The sequence below is a fragment of the Photinus pyralis genome, unplaced genomic scaffold, assembly GCF_008802855.1.
Source record: "Photinus pyralis isolate 1611_PpyrPB1 unplaced genomic scaffold, Ppyr1.3 Ppyr1.4_LG6, whole genome shotgun sequence".
Lineage (NCBI taxonomy): Eukaryota > Metazoa > Arthropoda > Insecta > Coleoptera > Lampyridae > Photinus > Photinus pyralis.
In genome coordinates this window covers 27,172,121-27,189,211 of record NW_022170663.1, presented here as the reverse complement: position 1 = coordinate 27,189,211, position 17,091 = coordinate 27,172,121, and the positions used below count along the sequence as shown (strand labels likewise).

Below are 17,091 nucleotides of genomic sequence, written 5' to 3'. Positions count from 1 at the left end.
AGAGAGAGAGAGAGAGAGAGAGAGAGAGAGAGAGAGAGAGAGAGAGAGAGACTGAATTTATTTATCTAGCTCGTTTAGAATAGGTCTTAAAAGACCTCTCTTACCTCTTCACGAGCTTAACATACAATAATAATTACATTATATACATTGTACAGTTCAAAAATGATAAAGAACAATTATTAACTAGGTAAATTAACTGAGAAAAAGAAATGGATTGCCCTACCAAAATAATACACTTGATTTGCGGGAAGTGTGAATAACAATAACAACTCATACACTTAGGGTCACTAGTAATCGTTCTTGTTTAATAAGTAGTCTTTGAGTCTTTTTTTAAACACTGCAGCTGTAGTTATGGTTTTAACGATTTCCGGTAAGTTGTTATACAGCTTGATAGCTTTCACCGTGAAGGACTGAGCATACACTTCTGTTTTATGAGTTGGGAGCACTAGGACTTTATTTTGTTGACGGGTACAACTTTGAAAAAAGGTGAACTGATCGTTTAGATACTCTGGTGTCTTGTTTTTTAGTATTGAAAGAAGTACATTTAGTATCCTAAATTCTTGTAAGTCTCTGATCTTCAGCATGTGCAGGATTTTGTATTTATCGTAGATTCTGTCATCTATACGCAGGTTAAAAATATATTTAACGCACAAATTCTCAGCTCTTTGAAGTTTGTTGTTTTGCACGTAATTTATGTTTGCCATTGCGGCAATTACTATAATATGTATAATATACATAATAGTAATATACCAACCTTGCGTTACGCACGGGTATGTTACGGTGTTGATACGGTCTAGTGGGCATAGTAGTCCGTCCGTATCGTCTACTTTCCGTGCCTGATACGTTCATAGTACGGTCCATGATACATGTATTTGTATCATGGTACGGTCATGATACGGTACGGTGTAGTGGGCTACGCCTCACACGGGAATTTTCCACGCGCGCACGGAAAAAGCCTGCTTTCCGAACTCCTAATGAAATATACTATTGCTTCACACCCCAATTAAACATGATTATTTGGCTACAAAATATAGTAGTTGGCGCAAATGTAAACAAACGTCAATTCTAGTAGTGGCCAAAACTTGTATTTTGCGAAGACCAAAGAATGACGTGCCGAAATCTCCCAGAACTGACCTTCTTAAGCAAGTTTTCTCCGTCCAACAAGAAAGTGCATTAGTGGAGCATATTTTAGACCTAGAAAAACGTTTTTTATGGAATAACTCCTTTGGATGCTCGTCGGCTTGCATTTGAGTTAGCGGAACAAATGCAATTAAAACATCCTTAATAGGAGTGCGAAATTGGCTGGAATTGACTGGTTGTCCGGTTTTAAAAAAAGAAATCCACAACTTTCTATTAGGGCTCCTGAGCCTACAAGCCTAGCACGAGCAGCAGGATTTAACAAACCTCAAGTCCAAAGGTTTTTTGATGTTTTGCGATCGGTTTTAGACGCTAATGATATGCGATCAGACCAGACTTACAACATTGACTGGTGCCAATTCGGTACCAGTTCCCAGAAAGATATTAGCTGAAAAATGGAAAAAACAGTTCGGGCGCATTGTGAGCACTGAACGTGGGTTTAATGTTACCGCAGTTTGTGGGATTTCAGCTGCAGGATCTTACGTTCCAGGTTCCACCATTTTTTCTTTTTCCTCGACAGCGCATGAACCCACTATTTATGAAGGGATGTTCACCAGCTGCAGTTGGTTACGCTAACGGTTCTGGATGGATGGATTCCGATCACTTTATCAAATATTTAGACCACTTTAGTAAACATGTGAAACCCAGCCCAACCAATAAAATATTATTAGTGCTTGATAACCACAACAGCCACTGACAGGTCTCTAGCAGCAATAAATAAAGCACGAAAGAACAATATTATAATATTGGCCACTTGACCGCACCGTGTTTGGATCTTTGAAACACCAATATGTGACCTATGGCACACTAATAATCCTGGTTCTCGTCTCTCATTGTGTAGAGATTTTTTCAAAGGCATTTCTTCATATCGCCACTATGGAAAAAGCTGTGAAAGGTTTCCAAACGACTGGAATTCATCCATTAAAGGACGACATATTTTCCGACGAAGATTTCCTTCCTGCTGAAGTCACAGATGTTTCAATGCCGAAAAAAACCGGAAATTTTCAACCTGAAACCGAAAACTTTCAACCTGAAACCGCAAACTTTCAACCTGAAAATGAAAACATGCAACCTGAAACGGCAGATGTATTTAAAGAACCCCAACCGAGTTGTAGTAAAACGTTTGAAAATGTTATCTTGAAAATTTCACCCAAGCCAAAATCAGATGTTCGTAAAAATAAAAACCAAGGTTCGCAGAAAAGGGTTAATAGATCTCAGCATGCAGAGGAATTGACAAGTTCTCTATTTAAAGATCAGCTTATTGCAAAAGAAACTGATAAGAAACAAAAATCAAAAAGTGAAACCAAAGGTGTACAAAGAAAACTTGCTAAAGATGTCCAACAAAAGGTCGCTGTAAGAAAAAAAATTGTGAAAAAAAAGAAAGTGGTGCAAGTTCCAAGTAGTGACAGTGAAGATGAAGGCACTAATAACATTATATGTATTTATTGTCCTAGCCGTTATAGTGAATCAAAAGAAGGGAAGGGGTGGATCCAATGCCAGAACTGGAAAGGCTGGGCACATGATGCCTGCGCAGGGGCGTCGGAGACAGAAGAGGAACTTGTTTGTTTAGTGTGTTCATAGAATGTGTTCGTAAATAAAATATTAGAAATGAATTTTTGTATTGTCACATATTTTGGAATAAATTTGTTTGCTTTTTATCTGCAAAATCATTTAAAATGTAATTATTCCCCACGTTCCTCTTGCACCTATTATATGGTCCCCTATGCCCCAGCACTATGGGGACCAGCGCAGTGTTACAAAAAAACGGTTTTAATTGCTTCAAGATATTTTTTAAATTAAATTTACATCGGGGAATCGATAAAGCAATGCTTGTAATAGAGAGTGTTGAGTTTACACCTTTTCAGTTATTTGTTTTTTGAAAATATAAGTAAAAAGTCCTTAAGCGGTCCCCTGTGCCCCCTCCGCCCCTAGGCACCGCGAATAAAAGTAAAACTAGTGCTGAATCAAACAATTTGTTTTGCGCGTGCAAACTAATGCACATTCAAAAGTTCGTTTTATACGCCATGCTGATCTGGTGGGACAGAATCAACCCCGTAAGGTGTAAGTACTGTAAAAATAATGTATGTGTGAAGATCTCGAGGATCGTTCGGTATTCAGTTTATCGAATTTTTGAAAATCAACGTCTGAATCATTAAGGGTTCTTTGGTTACTATTTGAATGACAATGAAGTGTTAAAAAATCAAAAACTCTTAAAGACTCGGTTAAATATGAACATACAGTAAATTTACTTTACTGAGATCGTTGCAGATATAACGGTATCTACTCGATGTCGTTCAACTGTAGTACCGAATCATCCCCTAACTGGTTACCCTGGACCGAAACAACGATCTTTTGACGTGTTGTTAAAAACATTAAACCATCCCACGAAACATAATCCTTTGCATGACATTGAAATTGATTTATGTACTTTCGTATTTCCTTTCACAATAAATATATAATTACTAGGTGGTGATTTCCGAGTAAACATTTCCGCTAACGATTCGATATAATAAAATCCCTACCGTTTCGAACGGAAAGTTTTCGCGCTATTACACTTCGACGTGGCGTGGGTGCGATTACATTCCCCACGTATTTTTCTACGCTGGACCCTGAATTTTTGCATTCACCTCGTATTAACATCGGCAGACTCGCTTAAACATTTTTTTCATTCGTTCTACCCGAACTACCCTCTTCGAACACCGGACTGTCACGTGAATCCCATTAATTTCATCTTATACCGCGGTCGTAATCGAGGGTTAGTCGCCCAGAAAATAAAAAAAAATCTAATGCGTTCGCGGGCCCCCGGTACGATGTGCAGTATTTTTTCTGATTCGACTATTGCAATCGTATTTTCTAATTTATAAACCAGCACTGTTGCCGACTTCACATTTACATTATACAGTGTGTTCGAGATAATATTACGGACACCATCTCTTTTACTTTTGCACAACTAAACAAAATTCAGCATACAGAACCCTATAGGGTTCTTGTTAAAGTCGACGTATTCTAATCATGATTGACCATTAACCATTTGTACATACCTTTGAAACTCTAAATAATAGGTATCATATATCATATTCAAATATTTCTAGATAGAACCATTGTACTAACTACACATTTCATGGACGAGGCCGACTTGCTTGGAGATCGTATCGCAATAATGGCCGGTGGTAAATTGGAGTGTAGCGGTTCCAGTTTCTTCCTAAAGAAACGATACTGCGCCGGTTATCAACTAGTATTAGACAAATCACCGGACTGTCACATTGAATCTGTAACAGACCTGCTGAGACGGCATATACCCGATATAACTGTCAGAAGCAATATTGGTTCTGAATTGAGTTACGTGTTGGACGACGCATACAACAGCGTATTCGAACGGATGTTAAGTGAACTAGAACAAGAATCTCATAGTTTAGGTGTGCTTAGTTATGGCGTGTCCTTGACAACTTTGGAAGAGGTGTTTATGAAGTTAGATACATGTCTTATATTAAGCTCTTTGTAACTCTACGTGTTTTTAGAGTTGGGGCTGATCATGGACAACAACAGCAAATTGAAGAAACTGAACGCTACGGTGCTTTGAATGCGAGTTACTGCTTAGGTGAAATCGATGATGGCAAGTTGCTAACAGGATTGAGATTGTGGTTGAACCAAATAAACGGGATGTTTTACAAAAGATGGTTATCAATTCTACGGTCATGGTTGCTGTTTCTAATTCAAAATTTAATTCCGGTAGTGTTCGTGGTGATCACCGTGATCATTGTAATGAAAATACCAAGTACTGCTAACCAACCTATGTTGGGATACGAGTTAAATGTCTACGACAACCCAATCACTCCAATCAGTACTCACTCTGCGAACCCCCACTCGCAGAGCTTTATAAATATGCTTACCAGAGCCAATCACATAGTCATTAACTGGAAGAACATCACCAATGACGAATATTCCAAAATGATGATCGACGAATCAAAAAAGGGCATGGGGGACTATAACACTCGTTACATTACCGGTGCCTCGTTCGAAGCGGACAAGTCCATTATCGCTTGGTTTAGTAACCAACCTTATCACGGGGCCCCATTGGCGTTACAAATGGTAATGAACGCAGTTTTACAGTCAGAAGTGACACCCGATTACGCTATCGCGGTGTTTAATTGGCCATTGCCCGAGACTTTAAGCAAGCAGGTGAACCGTAAGCAAATTGTAAACAACCATCGTAATCTTGAAACTTGCAGTTTTCCGGTTTACAATCGCGAGTCAACATTGGCTTTCAAATAGCGTACAACCTCGGCTTTGCAATGGCTTTCGTAATGGCATTTTACATAATATTCTACATTCGTGAACGATCTACTAAGTTCAAGCACTTGCAATTTGTGTCCGGTGCGAATGTCGCATCTTTTTGGATTCCGTCCTTCGTATGCGATGTTCTAACGTTTATTTTCACATCAGTATGTGTCATTGTAGCGTTGGTCATATTTCAAAAGGATGGCTTCAGCACAGCAGAGGACGTCTGTAAGTATACCAAAAGTGCACCTACCACCAACGAATCTTCTAAAGAGGCACGTTTTATTATTAATCCCTCAGGATTTTTGTGAATTCCCTGACTGGTTTCTAAAATAGACTTAGATCATTGAAGCACCTAGCAACTCTTTTGCGGTTCACGTCTCCTATTTCGTTACCTACATACGAAATATTCTGCTCAGCTATACTTATGTATCGGATACTTTAGCGGAAGATGACCTGTAAGGAACCGATGATCCACCTTGCTGAATGTTGTGACCTGCTTGGATTTATGCAGCGAGGCCTTGAAAAATCGCTGAACTTGTCGCGGGTCAAGTTGCATGTTCAGTGCGAAACTCCTTGTCTCTTCCTACTGATTTATTACTTATTGTTGTCTGTGACTTTTGTATGCCACAATAAGGCCGTGGACCTTTTGGCATAAGCGTGGCAATGTTTTTGCCAGATCATCTTCTTTTATATTGCCTGAAATATTCGCATGTCCTGCAACCCATCATAAAATAAAATGGTTTTTATTCGTCAACTGCATCATGTTGCAGATGTACCTCCAGAATAGTTCAAAATCACAAGTACGCTGGCTGTCTGTGAGGACATCAATTGTTGCACTTTTTTCCCTATTTGAATCAGTTAGAAGACTTCCGTTATTTAATATTGAACTGAAAAATGGAACAATGTACTGCTGTGCTAACCATAGCAAATTTTTTATACCGGGTACCAAGTTGAAATATGTGTTAAAACATGCGGAAACATCATTAGTTAACAAAACCAAATTGGCAGACGCGTTAGTTGGTAGCATTTTTGAGGCAGACGCCATCAAAGACGTCGAAAATCACTCAGAATCGCGTGATCGAGTACCAGTTTAAAAGTTGTGTTAAAATGTGTGATAAAATGTGCTTAATCGATACGTGAAGTGAAAATTTGAAAAGACGGTAGCATCTTCGTAGCAGATGCAGTTAAATATTTTCATGCCATCTCGTTTCGCTACTGCTGCCAAAACGTTGAATGTTATGTCGTGTTCTTGATGGTTTTGACTGAGATTTTGAACGTTATTGCACTTGCAGTGATTTCACACTGTTACTGTTCTTTGAAACTTGCGCACAATTCTGTCTACTGTGCTACTGCTTGGAATCGGTCGATTGGGGTACTTCACAGTAAATAAAGACGTTATTATTTCCTCTTTCTCTTCAGTTAAATACATGATAAACGATTTAGATACACTAATTTATAAACAATTTATAAATTTATAAATTTAATATAAGTCAAAGGCAAATAATGAAACGTGATCGCTGTTTTTTTAGGAAAAGACTTTTCGTTCAACATTGGCACGAAGTCGCTCACATCTTTAGAAAAACACAGGTTGTAGACCGGGATCAGGTCTTCTGTGACCGGCAATCTTTCCTGGCGAGAGGTTTATACGTCTTTACGTATATCTGTGGTAATAGTATGAACAAATGCAGTATTTTTTTCTTTGAAAAAAAACGCTTTTCAGACTTTTGCTCTAAAATAATTATACGGGAGCTAGTAATTGACTATAAAGAAATTACCACAGTTCCAGAGTTCATCTCGCTTCTGCCTTTTTGGGCTTGTTAAATGGCCTTCTGGCAGTCGCTTGACGTTTTCTAGTTCCATTCCATCAGGACGCATTTTGGAAACTCTTTGGTTTTTGTTAGACAAGTAATTTCATGTAGATTACTGTTTCCACTGTTTGGTGAATTTTCCTCACCAATTCTGATATAACTCCACCCGTCCGTAGGTTGAGGGACCATGACGGTCAATGTGGGTAACTGCCTCTGCGACCAGATCTCTAGAAATTGAGTTAGTGGCGAGGTGTTATCAAATTGTATGAGCAGTTTACAGCTGCGTTTAAAGCTATAGTGTTTGTTTGTGATGAATGAACACGGGCCCTCCTGCTCTCTTCGCTCGTGCTAAGCCGTTTTTTTCTCTTTTTTGTTGGATACTTGGATGTTGGTCATCGGGCCTGTCCAAAAAATAGGCGTTCACGAGGTGTTGCGCCTCCGTGACCTCGGGCTAAATACAGTGATTTAAAGCAACTGCGCAGTGCCATCATCGATGCAGGTAATCAACAACAAGAACCTTAAAGGGTAAACTAAGAATGAGCACACACATTTCCCCCACCTGGGTTAAAGATAGCGTCGAAGCTTGCTGATGTACTTTAAGCTTTTCTGTGATAAGGTTTACCTCGGAGCATTCAGTCGTGTAGGATGCCTACCCTTGTTCCTTTTAGAGCATGTTTAAAGTGTGTAGAGGGATTGACCAGTTTATGTTGAAAAAATTTAAATTATTGATGCCTGTATTTTAGTTAAAATCCTGGTGATAGGTTCTGAAATCCGAAATCGATCACTTTTTATATACCTATATACTTAACTCAACTCAATATCCTTGTCATCGACATACTAGAACTAGAATCATGAAAAAAATTCGCTTCCTAGAAAAAGATTACCAATCGATTGCCACTAGAACTTTATCCACCTTGGCGCTAACGACGGATGCCCCCAAAATTTAAAAAATCCTCAATCCTGTTCCAAGTTGAAAAATCCGATACAACTGAATACCGAACGATCCTCGAGATCTTCGCACATACATCATTTTTACAACACACCTTAAGGGATTGATTCTGTCCCACTAGATCAGCATAGCTGAAACAAGTTTCATAAGTGGCGCGTTTAACGCACGAGTTCAAGTTTAGAAAATGAGCCGCTCGCGGCGAGTTTTCAAATGAACGAGTGCGTTGGGGCGTCTTATGAAACAAGTTTCTTATACTATTTTTTCTATTGAGAAGATATTTTCGAGAAATTTTTATCAAAATGATGTTATAGTAACTTTTTGTAACTAGGGAATTTTGATACAGAAGGTGTATTAGTGCAGGTTGTATTAAGTTGGCAGTACGACGTCCCAAATATTTCACTTATTTAAATACACTCTCATCAATTTTGTTCTAATTAATAAACTTCAGAAATTAGTACATTAACTGTGGAACAATTCATAAAGGCAAAATACAGTCCTTCGTCCTTTTATATAAGTTATGTGAAATTCAGTCGTGTCACTGTCGATTAACGACAAAGCTAACAGCTAACAGATTTCGCCCGTATGACACTGCTTCTACTTATATTGGTGACTGACATAAAAAGAAAAACAAAGGTTTCTTTGTGCGATTTGCCGGTCACTAACGGATCGGTCCTTAGTGGGTTGTTGTTACGTGATAGGTGTCACTCATTCGGACGGATTCGGCTTCGGATTGTCACTTCCTCTTAGGAGCATAACGATACTACACAAATCAGGCTCACGATATTAATAACGCAGAACAAATGCTAAAAGCAATAAGCTGCTTCTTTAAAATATTGTTTAATGTGTTCCGAAGGTATCCTCGTTGTCATCCTTTCCCCATTCGAAATCTCCTTTATAACCTGTAGGTCTTTTTTGGAAGATAGGTACACTATTCGTACTAGTAATCATTGGTCACAGATTGCACGTAGATGTTGAACGTGCTACAAAAAGAGGCATTAATCATTAATGTAAAAATTTACCTCAAAGCCCCTCATTGTTGATATCTCGGTTCTTACGCTACATACCGTAATATTTAATTCCCTTTTGAGTTTTGGGAGAAAGTAATTAAGTGGTTTTTTCATATTGTTCTTCTTGTAATTTGATTAACACTTTATCAGCCTTACATGTCTCGCTTTTAATCAAATAGAAAGGGAATCTTGTCTTTCTGTATATCAAAGCATAACCCTAATTTGTAAATAAATACAATCGAATGTCAAATAGGGTAGTGAATTTAGGTTTTCCTCTTTAATACCAACTTAAAAACGGTGCGTTAATAGGTCTCATTAACGCACTGTTTTGAGCGGAAAACAGTGCGTTAATAAGAACATTTAAAAATCGAAATAGAAAAAACAAATTTTTGAATCGGTATTAGCTTTCCTTTTATTCGAGGCCTACATACAACATTTCATGCAACTCGGTTCATAACTAACGGAGATGTCAGAAAATCGGATTGCGCATGCACAAGTCAAATTTTTTTATCGGCATCAGTTTTACTTTTATTTGAGGTGCCTACATACAAAATTTCATTCAAATATCTTAACAGATAAAAAGATTTGGATTGCGTATGCGCAATTTTTTTAATCTGCATAGTTACCTGAGGTATGCTCTTTGTAACAAGAATTATAAAAAAAGGAACCCTTTTTTGGAGGTTTGGGCAGTTTTTGGGCTGTAACTTTTTGACCCGTTAGACTACGTAGCCGAAAAACAATAGCGATCTTTCTTATATACTGAAGAACATGTGTATCAATTTTCAAAGCGGTCGGATGTCTCTACACAAAGTTATCGTGCACACGGACAGACAGACGGACAGACAGACAGCAATACAAAATTATAAACGATCTCGAGGATCGTTAATAATTTCGATACTAATAGTAAAACTGTAAGAGATAGCTATGGGAACACATTACTGGTTTAAACTTTTTTCATAGCATTTTAATATGATAGTATAGGCACATAAAATGCCCACGTGAATAGTTACATATGTTTACAATCATTTTTCAGCCCGATTGTTAGCCTTACTTCTCAGTTTTGGCTTTGGTAGCTTACCAATTACCTACCTGGCGTCATTCGTGTTCGACGTGCCCACATCAGGTTACGCCGTGCTTAGCTTGTTCAACATAATTGCTGGTGAGCGTTTTCCAATTCTTCATCATCTGGAATTTATACTATCTCTCGCTAGGTAGTGGATTCTTTATGATAGTTGAAATTCTCAAAATCAAGGCGCTGGACTTAATGAATGTCGCAAAAATCCTGCACCAGATATTTATGGTGATGCCTCACTACTGCCTCAGCTCGGGCTTGAGAGACATGCACGTGGTCTATGATACGCTACAATTATGCCAAAGAGCGACGGAGATGTGCACCAACATTATAGAAGGCATGCCGTTTCTGCCTAATGGTACAATAGCCTCAACGTGTGACATTGCGGTTTGTTTCCAGTTCCCAGAATGCTGCGGTAACGGCGAATTTAATTCTATACACAAATGTAACGAAATTCTTTTAGACAAACAGGGCTACTTTTCCTGGACAAGTCCAGGTATCGGACAACAGGTCCTGTACTCGTGTTTGGTGGGAATTTTGTGCTTTGCCATTCTGTTTTCAATCGAATACGGCATTTTCTCAACCATTTGCAATGCGTTTCCTCGTCGTTGTAAAAAAGAACACTCGTACACTCCGGCAAATATGATCGAGGATGCGGATGTGTGCGAGGAAAAACGCGCGGTAACGCACAATGTCAGTACAGGGAACATCTGCAATTACAACCTGGCCATGCATCAGCTTTCGAAAAAATACAAGGAGATGGTAGTTGTCGATGGAATATCTTTGGGCATACATAGATACGAATGTTTCGGATTGTTAGGAGTGAATGGTGCTGGAAAGACGACGATCTTTAAGATGATGACTGGTGACGTTAAGATGACATCGGGAGACGTATGGGTTCACGGTTGGAGCATTAGAACGCATCCTAAGGAAGTTTACCAGTTAATTGGCTACTGTCCACAATTTGATGCGTTACTTGACGATCTTACTTGTCGAGAAACCCTTACAGTATTCGGGCTCCTGCGCGGAGTTAGAATAGGCCAATGCAAGCATCTTGCCAAACACTTAGCGAAAGAGTTTGATTTTCACAAACATTTAGACAAAAAGGTTAAGGAACTTAGTGGTGGTAATAAAAGGAAACTAAGCACTGCATTGGCCTTAGTCGGAAATCCACTGGTATTATTTCTTGATGAACCAACGGCCGGTGTTGATCCCGCGACCAAGCGCCACCTTTGGAATGTGCTGTGTAAAATTAGAGATGGAGGAAAGACGATTGTGTTGACATCGCACAGCATGGAGGAATGCGAAGCACTCTGCACGCGAATGGCGATTATGGTGAACGGAACGATTAAGTGCTTGGGTTCAACTCAACATCTGAAAAGCAAATTTTCCGACGGTTACACTTTAACACTAAAAGTTAAGCGATTTGACAACGAGGAGTCGCAACAAGCGGCGATTGACGAAATAGAAAATTTTATCAAAGATAGTTTTCGAGAAACCATTTTAAGGGAAAGGCACCAGGAGCTGCTAACATTTTATATTACCGATAAATCTCGTCCATGGTCAAAAATGTTCGGCATTATGGAACACGCAAGAACTGTTTTTGACATCGAAGATTATGCGTTAGGACAATGTACTTTAGAGCAGGTATTCCTCACATTCGCAAGACAGCAAAGAGAAAAATAGTGTAATTCATTTGTTGGTTTTATAAGTATAGTGTACCTATAGTTTTATTTATATCCGCAGCTTATGTGGCCATCTCCAATGTGCGTAACCAGAAAAAAATATTGTGTCGATTTGACTTTAATGTAGTAATGTAAATACAGAATATTTAAAACAAAGGTACTTAATATTTCTGGTATTTGTAACCGAAAAAAAAAACTTGGAACCGGAAACGTTATTCAAGAAGTTATGATAACGGGAACCGATACTTGTACAGTTAGTATGTAATTATAATTATTATAATTATAGACGGCTTTGGCGAGAACATTCAAATAGGCCGCCATGTTAGTTTGGCATTTCCGCTACGACAGAATATGGTCAAATATTCCGGTGTGACTTGAAGTTGGCGTTAGCCCGCCAAGCTAGTAGGAGGCTAAATCATTACAAATAGGCTAAAACAAGCTGCGAGAACGTACTTCCGCCCCGCGATTGACAGTTGCTTGCCTATCCTATCTTGACAACAGGCGCTTATAGTAAAATCTACGTTACGCGCTGTCTAGTTATAACCATATATATAAGAGAAGGGTTATAACCATATACAGTGTGTAAAGCGATGGAGTATACAAGAGGGAATTTTTTTTAAATATTGATTTATGAAAAAAATTTATTCTTAATGATATTTTTTGCTTGCTTTGAAAGTACCAATAACTTTTCGATGATCTAAAATTTATTTATAGAAATCTGGAAAAATAATAAAATTAATTTTTTTAATTGAAAGTTATCATTCTACATTATAATCAAGATAGCGTATTGCTATCAAACCACAAACAATCGAAACTTTATTGGTACTTTCAAAGCAAGCAAGAAATATCATGAAGAATAAATTTTTTTCATAATTCAATATTTTTTTAAAAATTTCCTCTTGTATACCCCATCGCTTTACACACTGTACATAGATATATGGTTATAAAAAGTCTCTGGCATATATCTAAATCTCTGGTCGCCATCTTCTTCATTCTCCCCTAGCTTCGTTACCAACATCCCCTAGTATTCGGCATCTGCGCAAAACGGTCGATTATTGGTTATATACAGAGCATATCATATTTTTGTTTCAGATGTAAAAGTGTGTTGTCTAACCATAAGGGTGGATTATCTCAGTATTTACTTTTACAGCCTCTAACATTATTTACTTTTGGTCATTATAAAAAAAACAAAATGGCCGTCTTATCTTATACCTACCACCAATATAAATTACAATGTGCTGCCATTAGAGGTCTTCGCGAATAGAGTTCAAGTAAACCATCAAACAACGATGAAAGTTATTCCATTTCCACTATCTGGTGTGTTATGACCACAGATCTAAACACTCTGTGGTTATGACTGCTATGCTTAAATATTATTTTTGTCCAACCACCTGAATAAGCCGCTATTTTGCCAGTATTAAGTACCTTCATAAAATGGGAGATTTCGGGAGTAATCAGTATATCACCATGGTACAAAAAGTAGTTACTTCTCAGACTAGTCCGAAATGCAATTTGACCTTGAAGAATGAAGGTTAACCAATCACAAAATTTCGAATAGTTATGTCATTTCATATGGCTCGAGATGTCACTCTATTAAAAACGGTAAAGATGTCTATTTCTGGTTTTAAATCCACAATGCTTAGCTTTTAAAATGGCCAAGTGTAGATAATTGTATTGTAATAGGTAGGTGCAATTCAATCCCCAGATTTATACCTATAAGACCAGTATCCACGATTTAACTTACGTTACCAATTCTACACATACCTGTTGTGTGAAATAAATAACTAATATGTACGTGTCGTTTTACATTTAATTACACCAATAAACACATCAAGTTCATTTATAGAAATGGAATTGGAAATTACAAATTTAAACTACATTAAAGTACGTTTATGGTCCTAACCTAACTAAAACAAGGTCTGATTAGCCTAATGAAACACAAAGGTGCTGCAAATTCGTTAACTTTTATGTTTTAAAAGGTGCTGTTTGAAGTAGGTTTCCCTTTTTGTCCCAAAATCACAATTGGCACATTTAAAATCCTTTGAAACTTTATGCTCTAAAAGGTGTTGTTTAATGTAGTATTTACTATTTGTCTCATAATCACAATTAGCACATTTAAAATCCTTAGAACCTTTATGGTGTAAAAGATGTCGTTTGAAGTTGCTTTTATAATTTGTCTCATAATGGCAATCAGAACATTTAAAATCCTTCGAAACTTTATGGTTTAAAAGATGTCGTTTTAAGTAGCTTTTATAATTTGTCGCATAATCACACTCAGTACATTTAAAATCCTTACAAATTTTATGTATTCGAAGATGTTGACTGAAGGTGTGTTTATTATTTGTCCCATAATCACAAGTACCACATTTAAAATCCTTAGAAATTGTATGTTTTAAAAGGTGTTTTTTGAAGTTGTGTTTATCATTTGTCCCATAATCACAATTGGCACATTTAAAATCCTTCGAGACTCTATGTATTAAAAGATGTCGCTTGAAGAGGTGTTGACAATTTGTCCCATAATCACAAGTAGTACATTTAAAATCCTTTGCGAGTTTATGTATTAAAAGGTGCTGTTTAAAGTTGCCTTTATAATTAGTTTCATAATCACAATCGGCACATTTAAAATCCTTAGAAACTTTATGTTTTAAAAGGTGTTGTTTAAAGTTGCTTTTATTATTTGTCCCATAATCACAATCTGCACATTTAAGATTTTTAGACACTGTTTTACACCGAGTTAAAAGCCGACGTTTAAAGACAGGGTGTCGCTGTACTTCTTCATTGTAAAGAGACTCAGAACACTGTGTACTAATGGTAATATCGTCCTTTATTGTCACCAAAACTTCGTTCCTTACTGAAATGTGTCCCTCAAGAAAGGAATGGATTTCTTCTTCATGTTTTGGTTCGATTTTAATGAGTAACTTGTAATTATCTCCATCCATACCTAACAATTATATATAAATAAATGTGTTAATAATTTGTTTTGGTTTATCAAAAATTTAGTTAGGTACTTCTGTGATTGACTCAACGCCACCAGTACTATTTGCATTAAAAAAACTGTGGCGGGTGGCAGCATTGCTAACGCACGCATCGCATTGAAGTTTCTACTACCACCAGCTAAAGACTAGTTCTCATTGGGCATTGGCATCGTCCGACGATGCGAAAGTAGTATTCCGATTGGTCGAAAATTCACATGCATACGAAAACCGACGATAATGTAATCCGAAAGGCTTAGGATTGCTCAAGCAAGAATTTTAAATAAGTATATTGGTTTTGAAGTCGAAATTGTTATAATGGACGTTGAATATTACAACACCTTTATCGTTAGTGCGTCTAAAAAGAATAAAAGAAACTCTTGACGGTATTGGATGGGCGATATCTTTAAAAAGCATGATCTGATGGATGCAGGTAGGTTTCTTTAAGTTACGGGGGTGGTGTTTGTACCTTCACTTACTGATTACAGGACGTTATAGTTCCACAATGCTGCTTTTACTGAGAATAGTGTTTTTATATAGCTCAGTGTAGAGTAAGATTTGAAGATAAACAACAAACAACGAATGGATAAACGACCCCATACAAATAGCACGCTGCGAGTATGCTTCAATCAATGCTACATTGCAAAATTCGAAATTTTCGGACATGGCTTCCTTAATTAAATTTCAGTTTGGTGGCTGTGCTGGTGTTCGCTGCATTGCTCGCACAGGTCTTTGGATGTCGATAACTTGAATTTTTGACATCCATACTCAGCCTAACAATTTAAAACAAAAAATAGAAATGACACATCTGATGCAAGGTAGGTATTATAATAATTTGACTGGACTATAGTAGAACGATTTAAATCCGTCTGTTCGCTACGACGCTACCGCTGTCAAATTGGCAATAGCTTTATTCATGGGTGCGCTAGCTATATAAACGAAAGTGGATTGTGCGCGTAAAGCCGAAATGAGGCACGGGATAAACACTACGAGAGCATAAATACGGAAATTTCCAGTACTAAGAGAGAGTTCCCCGCCGTCTTTTCGCGGAGCAACATCTGTGCCAGTCGCGCCCGCAAATCATAAGCGCGATATTTTCTCGTAATAGTGAATTGAGGCGACTTTTTTAAGAAAATCAAGAGAAAGAACCAAGCAAAAACATTTCCATCCAGCCACTACATCGAAGGCGAAAACGATCCTTCTCGGCACTCCTGAGAAAATTAGGAGGATTGAACAGTTCCATTTTCTGTTCTACGCGCGGTCCGTGCACAGTCTGCTTGGAATAGCTTCTTGCGGTCCTGAATTCATTTGATTTCAACATCGATCGGAGCGAGACCAAGACTGCACTCCGAATCCTAGTGCACATTAACAATAGACGTTCAAGGTCCAGTAAACATTATCGCGTTGTAGTTTATCGTCTTTGTTGTCCGCCCCCGTCGTAGACTATTGCATTGTCGTTTGAATTTGTGTTATTGTAAAGGCGATTTAATCACACACTAGGGTTGCATTCAAATAAGTGGTTGTGAGCACTGTTTGTGTTCATTTTAACGACTCGTGCCTGGAGGCGTTACTACACGCATTTACAGCAGTTTGTTTTGATTTTCAATCTAATTGTATACTAATTTATGAAACAAGAATTAAGTTTCTTTCTGTACTCTGCAGTTTTAGAGTAAATTTTGACTAACGTAATAAAGAGAGATTTTCCGTTCTATGCAATGAATTTTTGTGAATGAATGAGTTAGCCCTACTCTTACAGAAACGTACCGCCTCAACTCCTATTTCTTTTGACGTGTGTTATTTACAGCAAAAAGGCGATTTTCTAAGAGAAAAAGAACGAAATAGGTTTTAATAAAGACTTGATTTTTATTCATTTATCCTTTCCCATTTCCTCAAGGCCAGAAAAGGATCATCGACTGAAGCTAGCCAGCGTCCAACAACAATTATTTTATGTAAGAAGAACCACCAAATTCGGTTGTTTAATTTCGCTTGAAATGGCGGGTAATTCTGCAGTCGGTAAAGTAGAAATATCTATGGCGTCTTTGACTTGTAATGGTGTCGAAATTTGAATGGAACTTTTCTTGCGCCATATTGCGAAAATCCAAAATTCAACGTTTCCACTTAGAAGTATCGATGTTAACAGCACAATCACGTAGATAATACGGAAGCAATGAGAACATCAA

The 17,091-nt window shown here is 37.7% G+C and overlaps 1 protein-coding gene across 1 annotated transcript; it reads left to right on the top strand.

Moving 5' to 3' along the window:
* Positions 1-4,229: 4,229 nt before the first annotated feature.
* LOC116173427 (ATP-binding cassette sub-family A member 3-like) lies at positions 4,230-12,065 on the top strand (the record flags this gene model as incomplete). Its single annotated transcript, XM_031490898.1, is given in 6 exon segments — positions 4,230-4,605; positions 4,656-5,316; positions 5,367-5,643; positions 10,216-10,341; positions 10,394-10,669; positions 10,718-12,065. Coding segments are annotated over 6 exon segments (2,939 nt in total), but the record flags the coding sequence as incomplete, so codon positions are not given.
* Between the last annotated feature and the right edge of the window lie 5,026 nt (positions 12,066-17,091).